This window comes from Trachemys scripta, chromosome 25, assembly GCF_013100865.1.
Source record: "Trachemys scripta elegans isolate TJP31775 chromosome 25, CAS_Tse_1.0, whole genome shotgun sequence".
Classification (NCBI taxonomy): domain Eukaryota; kingdom Metazoa; phylum Chordata; order Testudines; family Emydidae; genus Trachemys; species Trachemys scripta.
In genome coordinates, this window is record NC_048322.1 from 928,388 (window position 1) to 953,699 (window position 25,312).

A 25,312-nucleotide genomic window follows, 5' to 3' on the forward strand; every position below is an offset into this window, starting at 1 on the left:
CCGCCCCGGCTGCCAGTTAACCCCGGGGCTTCTGCTCCAGCCGCAGCGGTTCCGGGGAACGATTCTTCCCCCTCCGCATGTGCCTGAAACCTGGTCTCGCCTCCCGCTCGGCCTCTTCCCCCGCAGCGACTGTGGGGCGAGTCGCCTTCACCTGCAAACACGCTGCTGTTAACGGAGATAACGGGGTGGGGGGAGGGGCACGGGGCCGTAACGGAGATAACGGGGTGGGGGAGGGGCACGGGGCCGGTGACGGAGATAACAGGCGGGGGGGGGTGAGAGCAGGTAACGGACACGGGCTCGGGCCGCGGGGGGGCCGGGGCGGGAGCAGAGGGGTCCCGGGGGCAGGCGCACTAGAGAGCAGGGGCGGGACAGGCCACACGCGGTGCCGGCGGGGGGAGGGGAGGCAGAACAGGCTCCGCGGGGGGAGGGTCCCCGCCCCCCCGCACTCACCCGCTGTCGGTCCCCGGGCCCGGCTCTGCCGCGCGCGCAGGGCTAGGGGCGGGGAAACGCCCCCTCTCCTCGGCGCGAGCTGCGCCTGCCCGGAAACTGCCGCTCGGCGGCGCGCGGGGCCTGCTGGGAAATGGAGTCTCCCGCCGGCTCTGGGCCGGCGCCGCGCATGCGCAGCGATCAGCTACTACTGGCGCGGGGCGGCCGGGGGAGGGTCCGGTTCTGACGTCGCCCTAGCAACGCTGCTGAGCTCGCGAACCCCGGGAGCAACCGCCCGCCTCCCAGTCATGGGGCCCCGCCCCAACCCTGCTCCTCCCCTTTTACCGAGGCCACGCCCCTTCTCATTGTCTTCCGCCAAGGCCCCGCCCCTACTCCGCCCTTCCCCAAGGCCCTGCCCCTACTCCTCCCCCTTTACCGAGGCTCAACCCCTGCTCCTCCCTTTTCCCAAGGCCCCGCCCCCTGGGCAGAAGCTGGAGTTGCCGGGGCGTCTGAGCCACTCTGGGGAGCCCCAGACCCTCCCCCTGCCCTGGGCGCTGCGCCCTGGCAGTGCTGTACCCAGCTTCTAAGAGGAGGGGGAGCAAACATAAAAAAGGAGCCCCCCGCTTGGCTCCTCTGGCCACGCCCCCCTTGGCTCCTCCTCTGACCACCCCGCCCCCCCCCCCCATGGCTCCACCGGCCCTGCTGTGCCACCCCCGTGCTCCGCCCCTCGCACCTCTGGCCGCGGCTGCTGGCCGCCATGCTGCGCTCCCCCCTGCTCCTCCAGGCGCGCCCCCCCCGCTCCTCCGGCTGTACCCACCCTCCCTCCATGGCTGCCGGCCACGCTGCGGGCCGCCAGCCTGCGCCCCCTCGCTGCTTCTCCGGCCGCGGGGCCTGCTGGGAAATGGAGTCTCCCACCGGCTCTGGGCGGGCGCCGTGCATGCGCAGCCCTTAGCAACTACTGGCGCAGGGCGGCCGGGGAGGCTCCGGTTCTGACGTCGCCCTAGCAACGCTGCTGAGCCCGCGAACCCCGGCAGCTCACTTCCCGACTCCAAACTGATTCGCGACCGACCGGCAAACGTCTGGAGTCACCAGCTTCCACACTGCGATCGCCATGTGCTTCTCCACCGAGAGGGCAGCTCTCATTTGGGTGTCCTTGCGCCTCAGTGCTGGGGTGAGCTCCGCAAACAGTTCCAGGAAGGTGGCTTTCCTCCTCCAAAAATTCTGTAGCCACTGTTCGTCATCCCAGACCTGCATGACGATACGATCCCACCACTCAGTGCTTCTTCCACGAGCCCCAAAGCGATGGTGCACCACGTGCAGCTCTTCCAGGAATGCCAAAAGTAATCTAACGTTGCTCCTATCCATGGCAGATAGCACGTCAGGCAACTGTGAATCCTGTTGAGTTAGGAGCTTCACGAATAATGGCACTGCCATTCGGGATGTGTTAATGACAGTTAGCGGAGCATTGCAGAGCAGTGCGGGATCCAGCCTTTCACACAGAGATGACAGGGCCAACAGCAAACAAGGGCCATTGAAAAATCCCGTGAAACAAAGTGCTGGGAGGAGCCCGTTGTCATGGTCCATGTAGGTATGAATGATATAGGGAGGGATAGGAGAGAGGTCCTGGAAGGCAAATTTAGGCTGCTAAGTAAGAGATTGAAGACACCATGGTTGCATTGTGTGAAATGCTTCCAGTTCCACCCGGAAGTAATGTTGATTTCTGCTCATTTATCAACAGGCCTAAGGCCTGAAAGGTGGCCAGGCAGCATCCAACCCTTTTCCTAGTACATGTGAGACCCAGGAGAAAATAATTTTGCCAGCTGCATTGGTGGTATAGTGGTGAGCTTAGCTGCCTTCCAAGCAGTTGCCCTGGGTTCCATTCCTGGCCAATGCAAGGTGTGGTTTTTTTTACCTTGTCCAAAATGGGTTTAATGTCAGTCACATTGTGTGATAATCACATTCTCAATAACCCAAATCCCAGCAGGTCACTAAACACACTGCAGGGGACAGGACTATGCAATGAGCTGTAGGACGCATCCTTGTCTTACTGGAGAAAGTCAGAAACCAGGGCAACAGGCATCTGTAGCTCGTTGTCTTGTTTGCACCATGCTCAGGGGAGAAAGTGCACATGTAAAGTTTTGTGACAGGTTTTGCTGCTACAGATTCTTTTGTGTTCCTGTTGTTTTCTGAAGGGTTTTGTGGGTAGGAAGGCTCATTGGAGGAAGGGCTGGGTACCAAGCTGAAGAGAGTTCTATGGGAAGGAGGGGTAGAGACTGTAACCATCCAATGAGGATGGGATTCAAATCTCTGCGGATTAGCAGTCCATCACCTTAGCCACTCGGCCACCTCATCTGAGCCGTTTAATCTCATTTAACACTTCCCAAAGTCAGTGCTGCTCGGAAGCTTTTTGCCAGGACAGGGAAGGCCAGGACGGGAAGGTTCAGCTTTTAAAAAAACCTTCTCTGTCGCATGTACAAGACGAAATGCAATGAACAAAACCGAAAAGACCCCCCTGGGGGGCACAGAGACCGGGTTTGCTGTTCACAGTCTGTATTTCGGAAATTTCCACTGCTAGTATCCAAGTTCGTTTGTCAGCCTGAGAGAGAATTGGGGGTTTCACCTTTTGATACTCGTATCTCTTATCCGAACACGTGTGAACAAAGACACCTTGTATGTTGCTTCTCCCTAGCCAGATGGGTTTGTTCGGACAACGGGAACAGAGAAGAGTAGTCATGGTGTTACTGGAGTGCACACTTTAAAATTGCCTCAACCCCTATCTCAAGGAAAGGTCAAGCAACCAGCTGGCGGTGCAGAGGGGAATTGGGGTGCCACCCAACATACCAAATGACTAATTACATACTTTTAAATTCGTTATACATATTTATTTGTACTTAAAATAAAAACACAAGAATGCTCCAGCCATGGAAGGGTTGCACAGCCGGCATTTCACAGGAGAACTTTAGATTATACTTAAATATACTTTAGATTCTAGAAAGTAAATCACAGAATACAGTAGTTTGTAATTGTCACCCCTCGCCCCCGGAGCAGAGCGGCGGCTCAGCTGTGGCCAAGTCATTCCCCGGGCTGCCGCTGCTCGCGGAGAAAAGATGCCGCTGAAGAGAGACCACGAGAAAAAACATCCCCCCGCCCTTTTCCTTCCTTCTCCACCTCCTCCGCCGGCACCAGCCGGGCTTCAGAGCCACCAGGAGCTCTGCCCACCAGATTGTGGCTTTTCTGCTGTTCTGTCGAGGTCCCCTTGGATGTCCTGATGTGAGAAAACAGAAAGCTTGGAAGCCGTGTTAACTTCCAAGTGACAGGTGCCTACTGTAGTGCTGCACGCTTGGTTTTCAGCCAATGGTTCCCTTATTTCTTGGTGGCACATTAATTATTATTAATAACCAGTCCAGTAGAGCCTAGAAGCCTCATGTGAAGTCAGGCTAGCACGCTGTGCTAGAAGCTGTACATATAGAGTACAAAGAGTTTACAGAGGGTGGACGAAAGGAAGTATCCCTGTGATTTGGGGTCTGTTTACACTGGAAAAAGGAGGTGTAATTCCGGCTTGTGTAGACATACCCGTGCTAGCGCTGATCAAGGCTAGTGTGCTAAAAATAGAAACGGAGCCACAGTGGTGCAAGGGGCTAGCCATCCTGAGTGTGATCCCACCTGAGACCCTTGATGAGCACTCAGGTGACTAGCCCCTCCTGGTGCTCATGCCATTACACTTCTATTTTTAGCACTCCAGTTTGATCCGAGCTAGCACCAGTATGTCTCCTCCAGCTGGCCATGATGCCTCCAGCTCCAATGTAGACGTACCTACAGATGGAGAACAGAGGCACAGTCAGACTAAGTGACTTGTTCAAAGTCACTCAGGGAGTCACTGGCAGAGCTGGGAATTGAACGCATGTCTCCTGCTTCTATACAGTTGGATTGCTGCTTCACCTGGAGGTCTCAGGACAGTAATAGGCTGATTAGGCCTTGGAGTATTGTGTCCAGTTCTGGGCACCACCTTTCAGGAAGGATGTGGACAAATTAGAGAAAGTCCAGAGAAGAGCAACAAAAAGTATTCAAGATCTAGAAAACATGAGCTATGAGGGAAGATTGAAAATATTGGGTTTGTTTAGTCTGGAGAAGAGAAGACTGAGAGGGGACATGAGAACAGTTTTCAAGTATATAAAAGGTTGTTACAAGGAGGAGAGAGAAAAATTGTTCTTCTAAACCTCTGAGAATAGGACAAGAAGCAATGGGCTTACATTGCAGCAAGTGAGGTTTAGGTTGGATATTAGGAAAAAGTTCCTAACTGTCAGGGTGGGTAAGCACTGGAATAAATTGCCCAGGGAGGTTGTGGAATCATCATCACTGGAGATTTTTAATAAAGGTTAGACAAACACCTGTCAGGGATGGTCTAGATAATACTTAGTCCTGCCACGAGTGCAGGGGACTGGACTAGAAGACCTCCTGAGGTCCCTTCCAATCCTATGATTCCACTGTTGTAAATGTCCTGTGTCCCATGGGCATGAGTCATTAAAGAGCTGCATGTTCATGTAGTGCATTGAGAGGGGATATCAATCACTTGTCAGAGTCCCTGTGCATAGAGGAATCCTGTATGTCCTGGTGTGGCCATTTCCTTTCCCTCCTTTCAGAGAAATGTTTTGCTATTTTGCACAGGACAGACCCAGGAGTGGGGACTGCCTCCATGTACCAAACACCCAGATAAGCTGACAAACACCCTTAAGACCAGGCAGCCGTCCCTGTTAAAACCATCTCTCTTCTTCAGCTCAGTGACAGCCTGAATCGTCCCGTATCCCTGCAGAGCCCCAGGACTGGAATCAGCAATGGACCTCTCTGTAGGTAGTGGGAACGAACACGAACATTTACCTTAAAAGGAGCTAAGGTTTGTCATTCTGGTCATTTATCTTTGTTTCCCTTCTCTGAGGGGACAGATGGGGTTGGTGACACCTTCCCCTGGGATGTAGCAGCTCCATCCCCACTCACCGTGGGAACCTGTCTCTGCTCAGAGGTGACAGGTTGCTGCCTGCCCACCCATCCTACTTATCAGCTGTCTGTCACCGGTTCCTCCCTAGAACATCTGGTTCAGCGATGGACTTCACACTTATCTCTTAACACCCATTCCTCATTCACACACAAAACAGGATTGATTTACACACAACATTTTGAACAGGAACATCAAATTGCAATGCAAAGGAAAAACAATTCTTGAATTCTTTTACTTATTTTAAAATGCTAAACCTACAACAAAGTGTTGACCTTAAAAGGTCTGTTACTGCCTTGAAATCAGTCCAGACCCAGATTCCAGCTGACGCATCATTACCAAATGGCCCATTAGGCCATTCCTCTCTGCTACTCAAAAAGGGTGGCTGGCGGGACATGGTTATATGATACACCAATAGATTTAATACACGCTCCATTATTATTGTGATTATTTTTTATCCTTTATTTAAAATTATCCAAAATACCAACCTAAAATCCTACTCTTATAGCACCTCACCTTGGGATGTAGCACACCTCTCCCCATCTTTCAGTCACTGAGCTGACAGGTTGCTGCCTGTCCACCCATCCTGCTCATTAGCTGTGCAGGAATGAATCATTTTGCTAGTACATGTGGCACCTGGCAGAACTGTTTTTTCCACATGCATTGGTGGTATAGTGGTGAGCATAGCTGCCTTCCAAGCAGTTGACCCGGGTTCGATTCCCGGCCAATGCAAGGAGGTGTCTTTTTGCCTTGCCCAAAAGGGGTTTAATGTCACTCACATTGGGCAATAATCACATTCCCAAATCCCAGCAGGTCATTAAACACACAGCAGAGAATGGGACGATGTAGTGAGCTGTAGGAAGCGTCCATGTGTCATTGGAGAAAGCCAGAAACCTGGGGAACCGGCTTCTGTAGCGCCTTGTCTTCTTTGCACCATGCTCAGGGGAGAAAGTGCACATATAAAGTTTTGTGACAGTTTTTGCTCTACAGATTTTTTGTGGTCCAGTAATGATATCATATTGCCTTTATCTACATCCAGGGTACGCCCACATCTTGAATATTGTGTGCAGATGTGGTCGCCCCATCTCAAATATATAGATTTATATATTGGAATTGCAAAAGGTTTAGAAAAGGGCAACAAAACTGATTAGGGGTATGGAACAGCTTCCTTACGAGGGGAGATTAATAAGACTGGTGTGATGTGTTCGGTCACAGAGATTCCCTTGCTCTCTTTGGCTATGCATCCGAAGAAGTGAGGTTTTTACCCACGAAAGCTTATGCCCAAATAAATCTGTTAGTCTTTAAGGTGCCACTAGACTCCTTGTTGTTTTTTTAGAGATCCCCTTGGGATGTCACCTGACGTGCTGAAATTACCTCTGAGCCCATTTTCCCTGCCAGCTTGGGACTTCCAGAACCCTGCCTTGTTGAGCCAGACATGCTAGCCTGCTGCAACACAGACCCAGGGTCTGAACCACGCCCCAAAGCTGCAGACTTCACTGAAAACAGGTCACCTGTCTCCAGCACCCAGACACCCAGCTCCCAATGTTGTGTGTAAATCAATCCTGTTTTGTGTGTGAATGAGGAATGGGTGTTAAGAGATAAGTGTGAAGTCCATCGCTGAACCAGATGTTCTAGGGAGGAACCGGAGACAGACAGCTGATAAGTAGGATGGGTGGACAGGCAGCAACCTATCAGCTCTAAGCACAAACAGGTTCCCACAGTGACAAGTTCACCAACTCCACCTCTCCCCACAGAGAACGGAAACAAAGATAAATGACCAGAATGACAAACCTTAGCTCCTTTTACTCAGAACCTGCGTCGACCGATCCCACAGGTCTGCAGCACAGGCTCGTTGCAGGGGTCCCAGGTGCCCAGGGCTCCGACAATCAGGGAGTCCATCTGCACCTCATAGCCCTTCGCTCTCAGGGTGTCAGCCAGGGGGGCATACTTTTCTAGCTTACGAGCTCAGGCTTCATGAAATGCCGGGATCCTGTTCTCAAAGGAGACCGTGACGTCAACGAGGATGATCTTTTTCTGGGCCTCGTCAGTGACGACCACGTCAGGTCGTAGCTGGCTGTCAGTACAGGCGATGGTGCAGTTCACGGAGATCTCCCCCAGGCGTGGCGCGATGGCTTTCACCAGGTGGTTCTGGATGGCGTTGTAGCACAGCTGCCAGGCTCTGGAGTGGGGTTTGCAGCTGCACAGGATGTGGGGCAGGGTCTTGTTGGGGTAGCCGCACTTCCTGCAATGTTTGTCTCGGTTCTCGTGGCGGACGGCTCCGTTGAGCAGGACGCAGTTGAGCCGGGCACGGTGGATGAACCGCCAGTCAGCGAAACGGGTGAAGCCGCCCCCGTCGAGGAAGTGGTTGCTGGCGTCCCACTTGCTGGTCAACTCAAAGGCTTTACCCTGGTCCGGTTTACGCTTCAGGGTTTCCACATACAGCAAGTGGATGGCGGCTCTCCAGCAAGCCCCTGGCTGTCGGGGTAACGACGGTGTTGTCGTCAGACCTGATCTGCGGCACCCGGATTCCCAGCTCCTGGCGCTCCTCGCACCACTCCCAGCGGCAGCCGATGCGCTTCCCCAGGCGACGCGTGGCATTGCGAGTGCGGGACCACAGTGAAGCGATGTCGCACCCATCCCGTCCGAATTCCCCATCCAGGGAGCTGCTCAGGAAGGTGGCGATGTCCTGGTTCGAGGGGGCTCTGCCGATTTGCTTCTCTGTCGCATCACGCAGGGCGTTCGCCGCAATGTTCCTCACCGTGGCATCGGCACATGTCAGCAGACGGAAGACGTGGGTGATCACTGCGATCACTCACAGGTCACCCATTTGGGGGACGTTGGCACCGCCGTGCCTGTGGGCGATGTAGACCAGGTCGTTGCTGGCTCTCTGGGGAAGGAACAGCCACTTCTTCACCAGCTTCCAGATGATCTGGTCTGCCTTGTTGAGGGGCACCTTCGCTACGGTGGATCCCCTTAGGGTGAACGAAATGCGTGGGATCAGGAAGGTGTTCAGGGCTTTTATCTTCTGCCACAGTGCCAGCAGGGAGGCATCAATCTTGGCAGCGTCCTGCAAGATCTCCTGGATGGTGTCCTCGGATGTCTGCCGGACACGGAACCCTGTTGGTGTGCCCAGGTGCCGGTATGCCTGCCTCTCTGCCAGGGGGATGACCGGCTCAGCCTGGATCTGGAACCCCGTTGTCTGCACCGAGTCCCTTTTGCTGCTGTCAATGTGCAGAGTTGTGCACTTCTTCGCATTGAAGTGGAGCCTCATGCAGTCAGTAGCTCAGCTGGTGGCATCTAGCATACCTTGGAGGCTCTCTGGGTCGTCCGCGGTCAGGACCAGATCGTCCGCGTAAGCCAGAATGCTGAGTTTCTTGCCGTGCAGGTCGAAGCCGGTCGGGCCGCTGGAGATGGCTAGGATGAGCAGTTCCATGGCCAGGTTGAAGATGATGGGGCAAAGGGGGCATCCTTGTTTCACACCGCGGCGGATGGGGATGGCGTCCGTCTCTCCATCTGTGGCGCGGATGGTGGTGGTGTAGTCCTTGTAGAGGTCTCGGAGAATCTGGATGAAGGTTTCTGGCATCCCAAACTCTCACAGGGTGGCAAAGATGTGACATACCTCTCATCCCTGGGGAATTAAGAAATGAAATGCTCCCAGCTCCAGTTATGAAGAGAAAAGAGAAGGCAGAGGGAGAGATGAGCAGAGCTTTCTATTTAATATGGAAATTTCCAACATGCTGTAAAATCCAGAAGCCGATTCACACACAAAAACCTAGCAAGAAAAACTCCCGAAGGAGTCAGAATCACCTGCTGCTGGAGGGAAGGTGGGGGCTGTGGAATGGGATTGAAGAGCACTGTGTAGAGGAGACGCTCTGGGTCGTGAATGAGGGGCAGAGTGCAGAGAAGGGGGCTGTGGGTTGGGACTGAGGGGCACTGGGAATAGGGGGGTTCTGGGTGTGTGTGTTTTCCCTCTGTGCCGCCCCAGCTGTGCGCAGACAGTTGGCACGGGAAACCTCAAGCTAACCGCCCAATAACCACAAGATCTGTTAAGGAAAAAAGGCACCCAGCAAGGTTTAGTGTCAACAAAACACGGTGCTAGTATCCCACAGATTCTATCAGACCACTAGTACAGGTATTCCCGTAACAATAGACCAGCTCAGTGAAAGGCGGGACTTTCCCTTCCTCCGTAGGCCAGACAGGGACAATCCCTCTGAGATAAATCTTTATACCCCGATACAAACAAGTTGGAGACCCATACTAGATCTCAGAGCGCTCGACAAGTTTGTCAAGGCTCGAAAGTTCAAGATGGTCATCTTATCGCTGATCATTCCAGCATTGGAACAGGGAGACTGGTTTTCAGCCTTCGACCTCCGGGATGCCAATTTTCACATCTCAATCCTACCCGCTCACGGACAATTTCTCAGATTCACTCTGGGACACAACCACTCCCAATGCAGAGTGCTCACCTTTGGGCTATCAGCGGCCCCGAGAGTATTTTCCAAGGTTCTCTCAGCGGTAGCTGCTCATTTACACTCTCAAGGGATAATGATTTACCCATACCTGGACGATTGTCTCCTCGGAGCCCGATCTCTCTGGGCGTCTCACCAAGTCACTGATACGGTGATATATTTGTTTATGGAACTGGGTCTACCCTTCCTAGCAGGACGCGATTAACGGCCCTGCACACTTGCATTAACGCAGCCCCAACAGTTCACTTCCCGACTCCAAACTGATTCGCGACGTCTGCTCTAGAGGTGATCCCGGCAATTACAGACCGGTAAGTCTAATGTCGGTACCGGACAAATTAGTCGAAACAATAGTTAAGAATAAAATTGTCAGACACATAGAAAAACATGAACTGTTGAGCAATAGTCAACATGGTTTCTTTAATGGGAAATCGTGTTTTACTAATCTATTAGAGTTCTTTGAAGGGGTCAGCAAACATGTGGACAAGGGGGATCCAGTGAACATAGTGTACTTAGAGTTCCAGAAAGGCTTTGACAAGGTCCCTCACCAAAGGCTCTTATGTAAATTAAGCTGCCATGGGATAAAAGGGAAGGTCCTTTCATGGATTGAGAACTGGTTAAAAGACCGGGAACAAAGGGTAGAAATTAATGGTAAATTCTCAGAACGGAGAGGGGTAACTAGTGGTATTCCCCAAGGATCAGTCCTTGGAACTATCCTATTCAACCTATTTATAAATGAACTGGAGAAAGGTGTAACAGTGAGGTGGCAAAGTTTGCAGATGATACTAAACTGCTCAAGATAGTTAAGACCAAAGCAGACTGTGATGAACTTCAAAAAGATCTCACAAAACTAAATGACTGGGCAACAAAATGGCAAATGAAATTTAATGTAGATAAATGTAAAGTAATGCACACTGGAGAAAATAACCCCAACTATACATACAATATGATGGGGGCTAAGTTAGCTACAACGAGTCAGGAAAAAGATCTTGGAGTCATCGTGGATAGTGCTCTGAAGGTGTCCACGCAGTGTGCAGAGGCAATCAAAAAAGCAAACAGGATGTTAGGGATCATTAAAAAGGGGATAGAGAATAAGACTGAGAATATATTATTGCCCTTATATAAATCGATGGTACGCCCACATCTCGAATACTGCGTACAGATGTGGTCTCCTCATCTAAAAAAGATATACTGGCATTAGAAAAGGTTCAGAAAAGAGCAACTAAAATGATTAGGGGTTTGCAACGGGTCCCATAGAGAGATTAAAGTGGCTAGGACTCTTCAGCTTAGAAAAGAGGAGACTAAGGGGGGATATGATAGAGGTATATAAAATCATGAGTGATGTGGAGAAAGTGGATAAGGAAAAGTTATTTACTTATTCCCATAATACAAGAACTAGGGGTCACCAAATGAAATTAATAGGCAGCAGGTTTAAAACAAATACAAGGAAGTTCTTCTTCACTCAGCGCACAATCAACTTGTGGAACTCCTTACCTGAGGAGGTTGTGAAGGCTAGGACTATAACAGCGTTGAAAAGATCACTGGATAAATTCATTGAGGTTAAGTCAATTAATGGCTATTAGCCAGGATGGGTAAGGAATGGTGTCCCTAGCCTCTGTTTTTCAGAGGATGGAGATGGATGGCAGGAGAGAGATCACTTGATCATTGCCTGTTGGTCCACTCCCTCTGGGGCACCTGGCATTGGCCACGGTCGGTAGACAGGATACTGGGCTAGATGGACCTTTGATCTGACCCAGTACGGCCGTTCTTATGTTCTTATGTCTGGAGTCACTATCTTCCACACTGCGATCGCCATGTACTTTCCCACCGAGAGGGCAGCTCTCATTTGGGTGTCCTTGCGCCTCAGTGCTGGGGCGAGCTCCGCACACAGTTCCAGGAAGGTGGCTTTCCTCCTCCAAAAATTCTGTAGCCACTGCTCGTCATCCCAGAGCTGCATGACGATACGATCCCACCACTCAGTGCTTGTTTCACGAGCCCCAAAGCGATGGTCCACCACGTGCAGCTCTTCCAGGAATGCCAAAATTAATCTAACGTTGCTCCTATCCATGGCAGACAGCACGTCAGGCAACTGTGAATTCTTTTGAGTTAGGAGCTTCATGATTAACGGCACTGCCATTCGGGATGTGTTAATGACAGTTAGCGGAGCATTGGAGAGCAGTGCGGGATCCAGCCTTTCACACAGAGATGACAGGGCCAACAGCAAACAAGGGCCATTGAAAAATCCCATGAAACAAAGTGTTGGGGAGGAGCCAGTTGTCATGGTACATGTAGGTATGAATGATATAGGGAGGGATAGGAGAGAGGTCCTGGAAGGCAAATTTAGGCTGCTAAGTAAGAGATTGAAGACCAGGGACACCATGGTTGCCTTGTCTGAAATGCTTCCAGTTCCACCCGGAAGTAATGTTGATTTCTGCTCATTTATTAACAGGCCTAAGGCCCGACAGGTGGCCAGTGCTATGTCCATGCAGCATCCAACCTCATCTTGCGAACAGCCTTTGATCAGGCAATCGTCGCGGTACGGATAGATGTGAATGCTTCGACGTCTCGGGTAAGAAGCAATCGCTGCTTTGTAAATACCCTTGGGGCCGTTGACAGGCCAAAGGGAAGCACAGTGGACTGATAAGAAGAACAGGAGTACTTGTGGCACCTTAGAGACTAACAAATTTATTAGAGCATAAGCTTTCGTGGACTACAGCCCACTTCTTCGGTGTTCCCCCGGTACACGCCGGGCCAGATCCTGCCCCCCAAACCTCTCCTGCAGCCAAACCCCCTGCCCTGAGCCCCATGCCACACCCCACACCCCTCCTGCACCCCGACCCCCCCTGCATCCCAACCCACTGCCCTGAGTCCCATGCCGTACCCCTCCTGCACTCCAACCCCCTGCCATACCCTGCACCCTGACCCCCTGCCCTGAGCCCCCTGCTGCACACTGCACCCTGACCCCCTGCCCTGAACCCCCTGCCTCACCCCACACCCCTCCTGCACCCCAACCCACTGCCGTACCCTGCACCCTGACCCCCTGCCCTGAACCCCCTGCCTCACCCCGCAACCCTCCTGCACCCTGACCCCCTGCTGTACCCCTCACTCCTCCTGCACCCCACACCCCAACTTCCTGCCCTGAGCCCCTGTCACACCCCACCTGCACCCCTGGGGGCAGGGAGGGGGCAGAGTTGGGGTGGGGATTTCGGGGAAGGGGTTGGAATGGGGGCAGGTAAGAGGTGGGAAGTGGTGGGGCAGGGGTGAGGCCTCATGGAAGGGGTGGAGTGGGGGCAGGGCCGAGGGTGGCAGGGGGGAGGTGTCAGTAATGCGGCCCTTGGGCCAATGTACTAATCCTCATGTGGCCCTCATGGTCATTTGAGTTTGAGACCCTTAGGTTAAACCATACAACTAGAAAGTTGAGGTCAAATCAGTCAATCAATTAATTAACTGCATTGGAATGAACTCATCAATTTGTCAAATCATCAGATTAATACAACAGAAAACCAACCCTTCTAAATCTTAAAACTGAAAATCAAAGAGGTGGTGTGACACATGACTGGAAAGGGTTAAGCATCCTGCAGGATAAATGACCCAAATTCAATCTTTAGGGGCATATTGGTAGGTAGTGTTTTTGTGTGTGTTTACATATATATTCTTAGAGGTTAGAGTTCCTGTCTATGCTGTATTCTGCTAATTCAGAGATCGAAAGGAGATCTTAACATTTAAATGATCTGTAAATATCGTGATATCACCTCACTGATCTCTTTGTTCTATATATCTAATCACCTGTGAATGGTGGAAAACAGGCAATTGCCTTCTGTTAATCCGTGTAGCTAAGTACCCGTGATGCTTCTAAAACAGGTCTGCTTCAAAGTCTTGATTGCCCATTGTTCGCCTAAGGACTCTAAGCTGTCAGGAGAAGGCCTGGAACAGTATAAAGGTCTCTTGGGTCCTGATCCTTTTTATCTCGGATCTGCTTAATGCTTCTTGCAGGGGAAGCTTAAGTCGTAAGACAGATCTCCAGTCCCACCTTGATCACCCTGGATATGAACATTGGATTGAATCTACGGACTAATTCTAAGAACTCTTTGCAACTCCAAAGCTCCCCATCTCTACTAGGAAACTGATCTCAGAACTGTACTCGTGTCTGTATCTACACTGATCTTTTAACCAATACTCGCTCTCTTTTCTTTTTTAATAAATTTCCCTTTAGTTAGTAAGAATTGGCTGTCAGCATGTATTTGGGTAAGAGCCAAAATATTCATTTACTTGGGAGGTAATGTGTCCGATCTTTTGGGATTGGTAGAACTTTCTTATAGGATGAATAAGATTTTCAGTCATCCTCATCATATTTGACTTGGGAGTCTGGTGGAGGCCTAAGGCTGGGTTGCTTTAAGGGAACTGTGTTGTTGGCTTCTGGGTAACCAGTGACATATTATGGAAGCTGTTTTGTGCTGGCTTGGTAAATCTAAGTATTGGAATATCCACCAGTTTTGGTGACTGTCTGCCCCATTCTTTGGTCACAGGTGATTGTGCATTTATTTATCCTACCCAATCAGAGAACGTCACCCAAGCAGTACAGTCCAGACTTAACCAGTTGAATATTTCAATACTGAAACCAAATTAGTGCTTACATCTAAGCCGCCACCTCAAAGCCATGTAAAGCTTCCTCCTTAGCTTTCGTATTATGTGGCTAATCCTTCTTCTCACTCTTTCTCTCTCGCAGCCCCCCAGACCTGGCTGAGACTTTAACAAGTGGAGGTTTAAACAGCTCTCACTGAACAATTCATATCTGACAGCTTCGCTTTTTCTAACGCTTTCGCAGCTAAGGAACATTCCGTGATTTCAGAGGGCAGTCTTAGGGCTATTTAGCTTTGGGGAACTATCTTTGTAGCATCTTCCCCATGTGGATTTTACTGGTGCTCATAGAAGAACGTATGGACTGAGCCACACTGTTACGCTCTAATGCAATAGAAAGGCTGGAATGTCTTCCAGCACATAAAAACAAAAGACAAAAAATAGAAAAAGGAACAGTAAGTTACTAGAATGCCAAGGGAGTGGAGTAGAGGTGTAGCTGCAGGGAAGGAACCAGGCAATGGCATAGCTGGACCGGTACAGGCAGACTGGTCAAGGCTGTCATAGCCAGTTGATGATGTGACTTCCTTCCCCAGAGGGGATCAGTCTTGGGGTCATGGTACATCGGTCTCTGTTAGACAGCTCGTTGACCTCAAAGGTGAAGGACTTCCACCTTTATCTTGATCTTTACAATTGATGATTCCAGCTTACCCCACTTTACAGTGATTCCCTGAGGTTTCCAGGCAAATCAGGTGTGAAAATTCCTTGGAAATAGACAATGTGTCCTGAGTTGAAGCAAAGAACACACTGAACCAAAGTCGCTTTGTTAAACTTTCACTTCACCTAGAAGTTTTCTTAAAGTATTCATTGCAGCAAACCACAAGCAGCATGGATGTGAGGACCTCAAAGATATCAAAAATGAAAAACAAAAGTTCTGAAGAGGTTTCCATAGCCTAATCTGAGGGTTAAATGGACGTGTTCTAATAGCTGGCCTCCTCAAACTGAAAAGGGCCTTGGCACCCATGAAAAAACAAAAGAACAAAACTTAAAAAAACAGAAAAGCTGCTATCTTGTACCCAATCACCATTTTAAAGTAAGACACCTCCTGCCAGATGGGACCTCGTGTTTGCTTTGCAAACACGAGAACTGGGGAACTCAGCGGCTGTTACAGTATAACTGGGTAAAAGGTTACACAACTTATCTCCTTACAGAATTTATTCCTCAACAGAAACATTATTTTAAAAGCTTATCAAAAATTCCATTTGAAATAGAAATAATTAAAATCTATACTAGGTCTTTATTTTGATATACACTGTTTCTCCTACATACTGCCATACACCAGCCCCTTTTGAGTGAGGTTTTGCTTTAGAACTCCTTAGTCCAAAGAGGGTAAATTACATCAACTAAACTTTACAGGATTAGTCACCTTTCATAAACTACTCGGGGGGAGGCGGGGGACAGAAACATAAGAATGGCCATATTGGGTTAGACCAATGGTCCATCTAGTCCAGTATCCTGTCTTCTGACAGTGGCCAATGTCAGATGCTTCAAGGAGAATAAACAGGACAATTAGCAAGTGATCCATCCCATGTCATTCATTCCTGTTGTGGAAGCAGAGCAAGGCCTGACAGGAATTGGAAGGGAATTTCAAATGCAAACAGTCTTTGTTAGCAAGAGTCAGGCTAACTGAAATCCTAATAATGTGAGATTTGTAGAAGCGAGGATTGTGTGAGGCGAGTGGGAAAGAACTGTGTGAGAAGTTGTTGCGACCTTGTGTAGATAATGTGCAGACAATATGGAATGTAGACTAAGAGTCTACATAAGTGAGAAAAACAAGACATCAGAATGACCTATGTATAAACAAAATGCAGCTGTTGCTTATTATTGTCTGTAGCAAAAGGTATAAATGCTTGCTGTAAGTGTTTACCTGTGGAGAGACCGGCCTAGGAAGGGGAGACCCTGTGTCCTAGTGCACTCTCTCCCTTTACGCAGCTGCTTGAGAGAATAAAATATCTGACTTTGCTGTACCCAGCCAAAAAGAGTGAGAATTCTGTTATTCTCTGGCTGTCAAAGGCTTATTTTTTAAAATGCTGCCAAAAACTGCCTTTTGATGAGAAAACAGCGATAGCGTACACACTGCAATTGAAATTTTCTCAACAAAAACCACCCAGTTTTGGTGACAAAATCTTCCACCCCAGGGGGGTTGACAAACAGCCAGTGCAGACACCGCACCTTATATTTTTGATTTTATTGGCCTCTAGAAAGTGTCTCACAATTCCCATGCTGCCGCTCTGGTCAGTGGTTTGAACTCCACTGCCCTGTAGCCAACCCACCCAACCCCTTGCAAGCCCTGGGAATTTTAAATTCAATTTCCTGCTTGCTGGCTTCCCAGGTGAGCATGGCTGGCTATTGCTTGATTACGAAAGAGAGCTCTTCAGAAGTAACCTCCTGGTAGGCCTGGGCCACAACTGCCTTGCGACCCATATACATGAGCATTTTGCTTAGTTCTGTGTCACATACTGTGGAATATTCTCCTTGAATCATCTGAGACAATATTGACCCAAACTATTGGTATGTCTACACTACGAAATTAGGTCAAATGTATAGAAGTCAATTTTTTAGAAATCGATTTTATACAGTCGATTGTGTGTGTCCCCACTTAAGATCATTAAGTCGGCAGAATGAGTCCACAGTACTGAGGCTAGTGTTGACTTCCAGAACATTGCACTGTGGGTAGCTATCCCACAGTTCCCGCAGTCTCTGCCGCCCATTGGAATTCTGGGTTGAGATCCCAATGCCTGATGGGGAAAAACATTGTCGCGGGTGGTTCTCGGTACATGTCGTCAGCCCCCCTTTCCCTCGGTGAAAGCAACGGCAGACAATCCTTTTGCGGCTTTTTTCCTCTGTTACCCGTGCAGACGCCATACCAGGGCAAGCATGGAGCCCACTCAGCTCACCGTCACCGTACGCGTCCTGTGTGCTGGCAGACACGGGACTGCATTGGTACACAGCAGCAGCTCATTGCCTTGAGGCAGCAGATGGTGCAGTACGACTGGTAGCTGTCGTCATTGTCGTCGTCTCCTGAGTGCTCTTGGCCGACCTCGGTGAGGTCTGTTGGGGCGCCTGGACATAAATGGGAATGACTCCAGGTCATTCTCTTCTTAAGTTTTGTCTCATGGAGATTCAGTTTGCCTGGAAACAATGACGGCTACAGTCGTACTGCACTGTCTGCTGGCGAGCACCCAGGAGACGACGACGGCTAGCAGTCGTACAGTACCCTCTGCTGCCAGCCTACCCCTTGCTCGCTCCTCCCTCCTGCCGTGAAAGCAACGGCCGACAATAGTTTTGTGCCTTTTTCCGTGCTGGCGCCATATTGCTGTCAGCATCATCATCCACCCGCCGCTTCTGCTGCCACTCTGCTCTCCTGCAGATGCCATAACACGGCCAGCATGGAGCCCACTCAGATCACCGCGGCAGTTATGAGCGTTTTAAACACCACACGCATTATCCAGCAGTATATGCAGAACCAGAACCTGCAAAAGGAGGCGAGGAGCGGTGACGGCAGTGATGAGGACATGGACACAGATTTCTCTCAAAGTATGGGCCCCGGCAATTTGGACATCATGGTGGTAATGGGGCAAGTTCATGCCGTGGAACACCAATTCTGAGCCTGGGAAACAAGCACAGACTGGTGGGACTGCATAGTTTTGCAGGTCTGGGATGCGTAAGAGCACTTTCACGGAACTTTGTGACTTGCTTTCCCCTGCCCTGAAGCACAAGAATACCAAGATGACAGCAGCCCTCACAGTTCACTAGCAAGTGATAGCCCTGTGGAAGCTTGCAACTCCAGACAGCTACCAGTCAGTTAGGAATCAATTTGGAGTGGGCAAATCTACTGTGGGGGCTGCTGTGATGCAACTAACCAACGCAATCACTGAGCTGCTGCTATCAAGGGTAGTGACTCTGGGAAATGTGCAGGTCATAGTGGATGGCTTTGCTGCAATGGGATTCCCTAACTGTGGCGGGGCGGTAGACGGAACGCATATCCCTATCTTGGCACCAGAGCACCAAGGCAGCGAGTACGTAAACTGAAAGGGATACTTTTCAATGGTGCTGCAAGCACTGGTGGATCACAAGGGACATTTCACCAACATCTACGTGGGATGGCTGGGAAAGATACATGACGCTCACATCTTCAGGAACTCTGGTCTGTTTCAACATTTGTAGCAAGGGACTTTCTTCCCAGACCAGAAAATAACGGTTGGGGATGTTGAAATGCCTATCGTTATCCTTGGGGACCCAGCCTACCCCTTGCTCCCATGGCTCATGAAGCCATACACAGGCAGCCTGAACAGTAGTCAGGAGCTGTTCAACTATAGGCTGAGCAAGTGCAGAATGGTGGTAGAATGTGCATTTGGATGTTTAAAAGCGTGCTGGTGCAGTTTACTGACTCGGTTAGACCTCAGCAAAAACAATATTCCCATTGTTATTACCGCTTGCTGTGCGCCCCACAATATCTGTGAGAGTAACGGGGAGATGTTTATGGCGGGGTGGGAGGTTGAGGCAAGTCGCCTGGCAGCTGATTACATGCAGCCAGACACCAGGGCAGTTAGAAGAGTACAGGAGGGCGCGGTGCACATCAGAGAAGCTTTGAAAACCAGTTTCATGACCGGCCAGACTACGGTGTGAAAGTTCTGTTTGTTTCTCCTTGACGAAAACCCGCCCTCTGGGTTCACTCAACCGCCCTCCCCTCCCCGCTTCGATCACCGCTTGCAGAGGCAATAAAGTCATTGTTGTTTCAAATTCATGCATTGTTTATTAATTCATCACACAAATAGGGGATATAACTGCCAAGGTAGCCCGGGTGGGGTTGGGGAGGAGGGAAGGACAAGGCCACACTACACTTTAAAACTTATTGAATGTCAGCTTTCTGTTGCTTGTGCAGTCCTCTGGGGTGGAGTGCTTGGGTGCCCAGAGGCGCCCCCACCACGTTCTCGGGCGTCTGGGTGAGGAGGCTATGGAACTTGGGGAGGAGGGCGGTTGGTTACACAGGGGCTGCAGCGGCGGTCTGGGCTCCTGCCTTTCCTGCAGCTCAACTATATACCGAAGCATATCAGTTTGATCCTCCAGTAGCCTCAGCATTGCCTCCTGCCTTCTATCAGCAAGCTGACACCCCCTATCACCTTCAACCCGCCACCTATCCTCGCGTTCATATTGTGCTTTCCTAGACTCTGTCATTGCTTGCCTCCACGCATTCTGCTGGGATCTTTCAGTGTGCGAGGACTGCATGAGCTCAGAGAACCTTTCATCGCGAGTGCGTTTTTTTCGCCTTCTAATCTTCGCTAGCCTCTGGGACGGAGATGATAGTGGCAGCGTTGAAACATTTGCAGCTGCGGGAGGGAAAAAAGAGTAGTAGTAGTTTAAAAAGACATTTTAGAGAACAATGAGTTGGCAATTTAAAAGGAGGGGCTGCGGTTTTTGGGTTAACGTGCAGCACAAACCCAACTAACCCGCCCCTCCACACACACACACCCAATTCTCTGGGATGATCGCTTCAACCCTCCCCCCACCGCGTGGCTAACGGCCACCTCTAAATGTCCCCTTAATAAAATTACCCTATTTCAACCAGGTGACCATGAGGAGTGACCATCCAGGATAGCTTCATGGAGATCTCCCTGGAGGATTTCCGCTCCATCCCCAGACACTTTTTCAGTAGTTGTATTGGCCGCAGATGCATCCTAAATTGCCAACAATCTTCAGGGCAAATTAATCAATAAACATGCTTGCTTTTAAACCATGTATTATATTTACAAAGGTACACTCACCAGAGGTCCCTTCTCTGCCTGGCAGGTCCGGGAGCCCGCCTTGGGTGGGTACAGGGGGTACTAGATCCAGGGTGAGAAACAGTTCCTGGCTCTCGGGGAAAATGGTTTCTCTGCTTGCTTGAACCTCCTCCTCTTCCTCGACCCCAAAATGTGCATCCCTGTTGCGTGATAATCCATTGACAGAGTCAAAGCACAGGAGTGGGGTAGTGGTGGCTGCACCCCCTAGAATGGCATGCAGCTCATCATAGAAGCGGCATGTCTGGGGCTCTGACCCCAAGCAGCCATTTGCCTCTCTGGTTTTTTGGTAGGCTTGCCTGAGCTCCTTAACTTTCATGCGGCACTGCTGAGGGGCCCTGTTATAGCCTCTGTCCTTCATGCTCTTGGAGATTTTTTCAAATGTTTGGGCATTTCGTCTTTTGGAACGGAGTTCTGATAGCACGGATTCGTCTCCCCATACAGCAATCAGATCCCATACCTCCCGTTCTGTCCATGCTGGAGCTCTTTTGCAATTCTGGGACTCCATCATGGATGAGATCTGCACTCACCTGCAGCTTGCCACGCTGGCCAAACAGGAAATGAGATTCAAAAGTTTGCGGGCCTTTTCCTGTCTACCTGGCTAGTGCATCTGAGTTGAGAGCGCTGTCCAGAACGGTCACAATGAAGCACTCTGGGATAGCTCCCTGAGGCCAATACCTTCGAATTGCAACCACACTACCCTAAATTCAACCCGGCAAGGTCGATTTCAGCGCTAATCCCTTCGTCGGAGGAGTACAGAAATCGATTTTACGAGCCCTTTAAGTCAAAAAAGATGGCTTCGTCGTGTGGACGGGTGCAGGGTTAAAATCGATCTAACGCTGCTAAATTCGACCTAAACTTGTAGTGTAGACCAGGGCTATATGATCACAGTGTTATTCAATTTCGTTCCATAGTTAGATGTACAATTTTAAAATGCTACTTTCTCTCTGGTAGCACATCCAATATCTTTGAGTATTCATTCCTGATGACTGAACTGCTCTTGAACTTTCTCCATGCCATAATGGAGGAGTGGAAAAAAGACACGCACAAAAAGAAATTGTTTTAAGTAAATGGTCATTTGTCTCAAAATCCACCAAAAACCTGAACTTCACCCTATCACAAAAAACTAATATCCAGTTATGTTATCAAAAGCCCTCAGGAAAGAGAAAAACCCACAACACACAAGCGAATAAGACAGTTTCAATATCATATAAAATGAAATTCCAGAGCATCGTACATCTCATGATGCCAAATTAGAACCGATTTTCCTATTACGCTGTCCTCTGGTCCATTCAAACCTTCTTCACTCAGCACCACCTCATTACAATTCAGTCATGTGTGATGATGCGGTTCTGGCAGAACCCAACTGAGAGTGCCAACTCAGGACAAATTGCTCAAACAGGGCAGTTACAGCCCAAGGCTGGGGGTTTTTCCACCTCTAAGGCAAACCAAACCAGCCAGACTAAGAGGACTTCGGTCTCACCCCACTGGCTAACTGCAAGTCTCACAAGCAATCTCCTTAGACACTCCAGTTTCCCAGTATTACCACCAGTGCCACTTGTTACGGGGACAAATGGTTATGAAAACCAAGACCCCAGTAAAAGAAAAAGGTTCTCCTGATCCCAAAGGACCAAGCCCCAGACCCAGGTCAATATACAAATCAGATCTTACCCACAAATCACGCTGTTGCCAATCCTTTAGAATCTAAAATCTAAAGGTTTATCCATAAAAGGAAAAAGATAGAGATGAGAGTTAGAATTGGTTAAATGGAATCAATTACATACAATAATAACAAAGTTCTTGGTTCAGGCTTGCAGCAGCGATAGAATAAACTGCAGGTTCAAATCAAGTCTCTGGAATACATCCCCCGCTGGGATGGGTCCTCGGTCCTTTGTTCAAAGCTTCAGCTTGTAGCAAAGTTCCTCCAGAGGTATGAAGCAGGATTGAAGACAAAATGGAGATGAGGCATCAGCCTTATATAGTCTTTTCCAGGTGTAAGAACACCGCTTTGTTCTTACTGTGGAAAATTACAGCAAGATGGAGCCTGGAGTCACATGGGCCAGTCCCTGCATACTTTGCTGAGTCTGAAGGCATATTTGCCTTCTCTCAATGGGTCCATTGTATAGCTGATGGTCCTTAATGGGCCATCAAGCAGGCTAGGCAGAGCTAATCCCAGCTTGTCTGGGATATCACCCAGAAGCATAGCATAAATTTGCCATACAGACAGTATAGAGCCAATATTCATAACTTCAACTACAAAATTGATACACCCATATAGACAGCATAATCATACCAGTAAACCATAACCTTGTCTTAGACACCCCATTTGACCCCCTTTATACAAGATTTGGTGCCACTACAGGACCTTGGTTGCAACAATGATCTATATGGTCCCAGTTTATGTCAATAACATCACATCATGTTAGTTACAAAGGTTTTAGCATCATCATAATAGGGCAAATCAGCCAATCTTTCCGTCTGGAAAGGCTGAAATGATACTTTTTTTCTACCTTTCCTCCTGCCTTTTAATTACATCTCACTATATTCTAAATCAGAAAACTGGTAGAAAAACTACCTCCTCTTCAGAACAACCACAAGTAATGTCAGAAAACCTGGGAATGAGACTCTCGCCCAACCAGGAAATCTGGTGACTAACATTCACTTTGCAATGTGATGCTCAGGGTTTAATCAGGACTAGGAAGGGTGATGGAGATCAGGTCAGCACAAGGGGAAAGCTAACCAGACCACTGCACCTGGGTTATATCTGCCCTGAAAAGATAGTTGTGTTTTTACACCAAGATAGCTAATTTGAGCAATTTAGGCTGTGTCTACATTAGAGACCTTACAGTGGCACAGCTGTAGTGATGCAGCTGCGCTGGTGTAACATCTCTTGTGAAGTCGCTCTATGGTGGCGGGCGAGAGCTCTCCCGTCAACATAATTAAACTACTCCCATTGAGTGGTGGTAGCTATGTGGGCGGGAGAAGCTCTCCCACCGACACAGCGCTGTGCACACTGCCAATTATGCCGGCAAAACTTGTGTTACTCAGGAGTGGGTTTTTTTCACACCCCTGAGCGACGTAAGTTTTGCCAACATAAGTGGTAGTGTAGACATGGTCTACTCAATGTAGAGTTCTGGTGGAGACAAGGCACAGATAGTTTTTATCTCACTGTAGCTAGATGAGGTCAACCCTCTCTCTCCCAACTCGGATTGATGGACATTTCTGTCAAGAGGGATACACATTCCCATAACTCATAAGACAAAGGAGTTGATAGAAATGTTCACAGGATTCACCCCAAAGTAAGGTCAGCTGCAAAAGATAGAAGGTGGCAACTCACCAGAAGGGAGCTGAGAGACTACAGTAAAGGAAATGGTGCAATCGACCTTAAAGACCAATATGTGGGAATTAGCCAATGTATTACCAAAACAAAACCCAAAACAAAAAATCTTTGGGCAGCCCTCCTGAATACAAGTATAGTGTTATTCTCCTGTGTGGATTCTCTGATGTGTGATGATCCATGAACTATGACTGAAGCCTTTCCCACATACAGGGCACAACTAAGGCTTCTCTGCTGTGTGGATTTTTTGATGTGAGACAAGCCGTGAGCTAGAAGTGAAGCCTTTACCGCACTGAGGGCATCTGAAGGGTCTCTCTCCTGTGTGGTTTCTCTGATGTGTGATAAGGTTTCCTTTCCGAATGAAGCTTTTCCCACACTCAGAGCATGTGTAGGGTCTCTCTCCTGTGTGGTTTCTCTGATGTGTGATAAGGTTTGCTCTCTGGTTGAAGCTTTTCCCACACTCAGAGCATGAGTAGGGTCTCTCTCCTGTGTGGTTTCTCTGATGTGTGATAAGGTTTCCTTTCCGAATGAAGCTTTTCCCACACTCAGCGCATGTGTAGGGTCTCTCTCCTGTGTGGTTTCTCTGATGTGTGATAAGGTTTGCTCTCTGATTGAAGCTTTTCCCGCATTCAGAGCATGTGTAGGGCGTCTCTCCTGTGTGGTTTCTCTGATGTATGATGAGCTCTGAGTTCCGACGGAAGCTTTTCCCACACTCAGGGCAGCTATAGGGCGTCTCCCCTGTGTGGATTCTCTGATGTTCGATAAGGTTTGATCTCTGACGGAAACTTTTCCCGCACTCAGAACATGTGTAGGGTCTCTCTCCTGTGTGAATTGTCTTATGTGCGTTAAGGTGTGAGTGTGAACTGAAGCTTTTCCCACACTCAGGGCATGTGTAGGGGGACTCCCCTGTGTGTCTTCTCTTATGTTTGATCATCTGTGATCTATCAGTGAAGCTTTTCCCACACTCAGGGCATGAGTAGGGTTTCTCTCCTGTGTGGATTCTCCGATGTGAGACAAGCTGATAGCTACAAATGAAGGCTTTCCCGCACTCAGGGCATCTGTAAGGTCTCTCCTCAGTGTGAATTCTCTGATGTATGATCAGCAATGAGCTCCGAATGAAGCTTTTCCCACACTCAAGGCACGTGTAGGGTCTCTCACCTGTGTGGATTCTCTGATGCATGATCAGCAATGAGTTCCGATTGAAGCTTTTCCCGCACTCAAGGCACGTGTAGGGTTTCTCACCTGTGTGGATTCTCTGATGTGTGACAAGGGCAGAGCTCTGACTGAAGCTTTTCCCACACTCAGGACATGTGTATGGTTTCTCTCCTGTGTGGGTTCTCTTATGTGTGATAAGCTGTGAACTATGACTGAAGCTTTTCCCACACTCAGGGCATGAATAGGATCTCTCTCCTGTGTGGATTTTCCGATGTGAGACCAGCTGTGAGTTAGAAATGAAGCTTTTCCCACACTCAGGGCATGAATAGGGTCTCTCTCCTGTGTGGATTCGCTGATGCGAGACAAGATGTGAGCTAGAAGTGAAGCCTTTCCCACACTCAAGGCATGAGTAGGGTCTCTCTCCTGTGTGGTTTCGCCGATGTGTGACAAGCTGAGACCTATTATTGAAGCCTTTCCCGCACTCAGTACATCTGAAGGGTCTCTCTCCAGTGTGGATTCTCTG

At 49.4% G+C, this 25,312-nt stretch overlaps 2 protein-coding genes and 1 non-coding gene across 4 annotated transcripts in view; 1 reads left to right on the top strand and 2 right to left on the bottom strand.

The window, feature by feature from the left end:
* LOC117869996 (zinc finger protein 239-like) overlaps positions 1-25,312 on the bottom strand; it is a 1,162,621-nt gene that overhangs the window by 245,598 nt on the left and 891,711 nt on the right. The gene's annotated exons all lie outside the window — the stretch shown is intronic.
* On the top strand, positions 6,077-6,148 carry TRNAG-UCC. Its single transcript has one exon. It is a non-coding gene; the product is annotated as a tRNA-Gly (tRNA).
* LOC117869986 (zinc finger protein 436-like) overlaps positions 23,090-25,312 on the bottom strand; it is a 27,489-nt gene continuing 25,266 nt past the window's right edge. The window contains exon 5 of the mRNA XM_034757098.1: positions 23,090-25,312. Within this exon, the coding sequence (XP_034612989.1) occupies positions 23,855-25,312 (1,458 nt within the window). The 3' untranslated portion in view covers positions 23,090-23,854.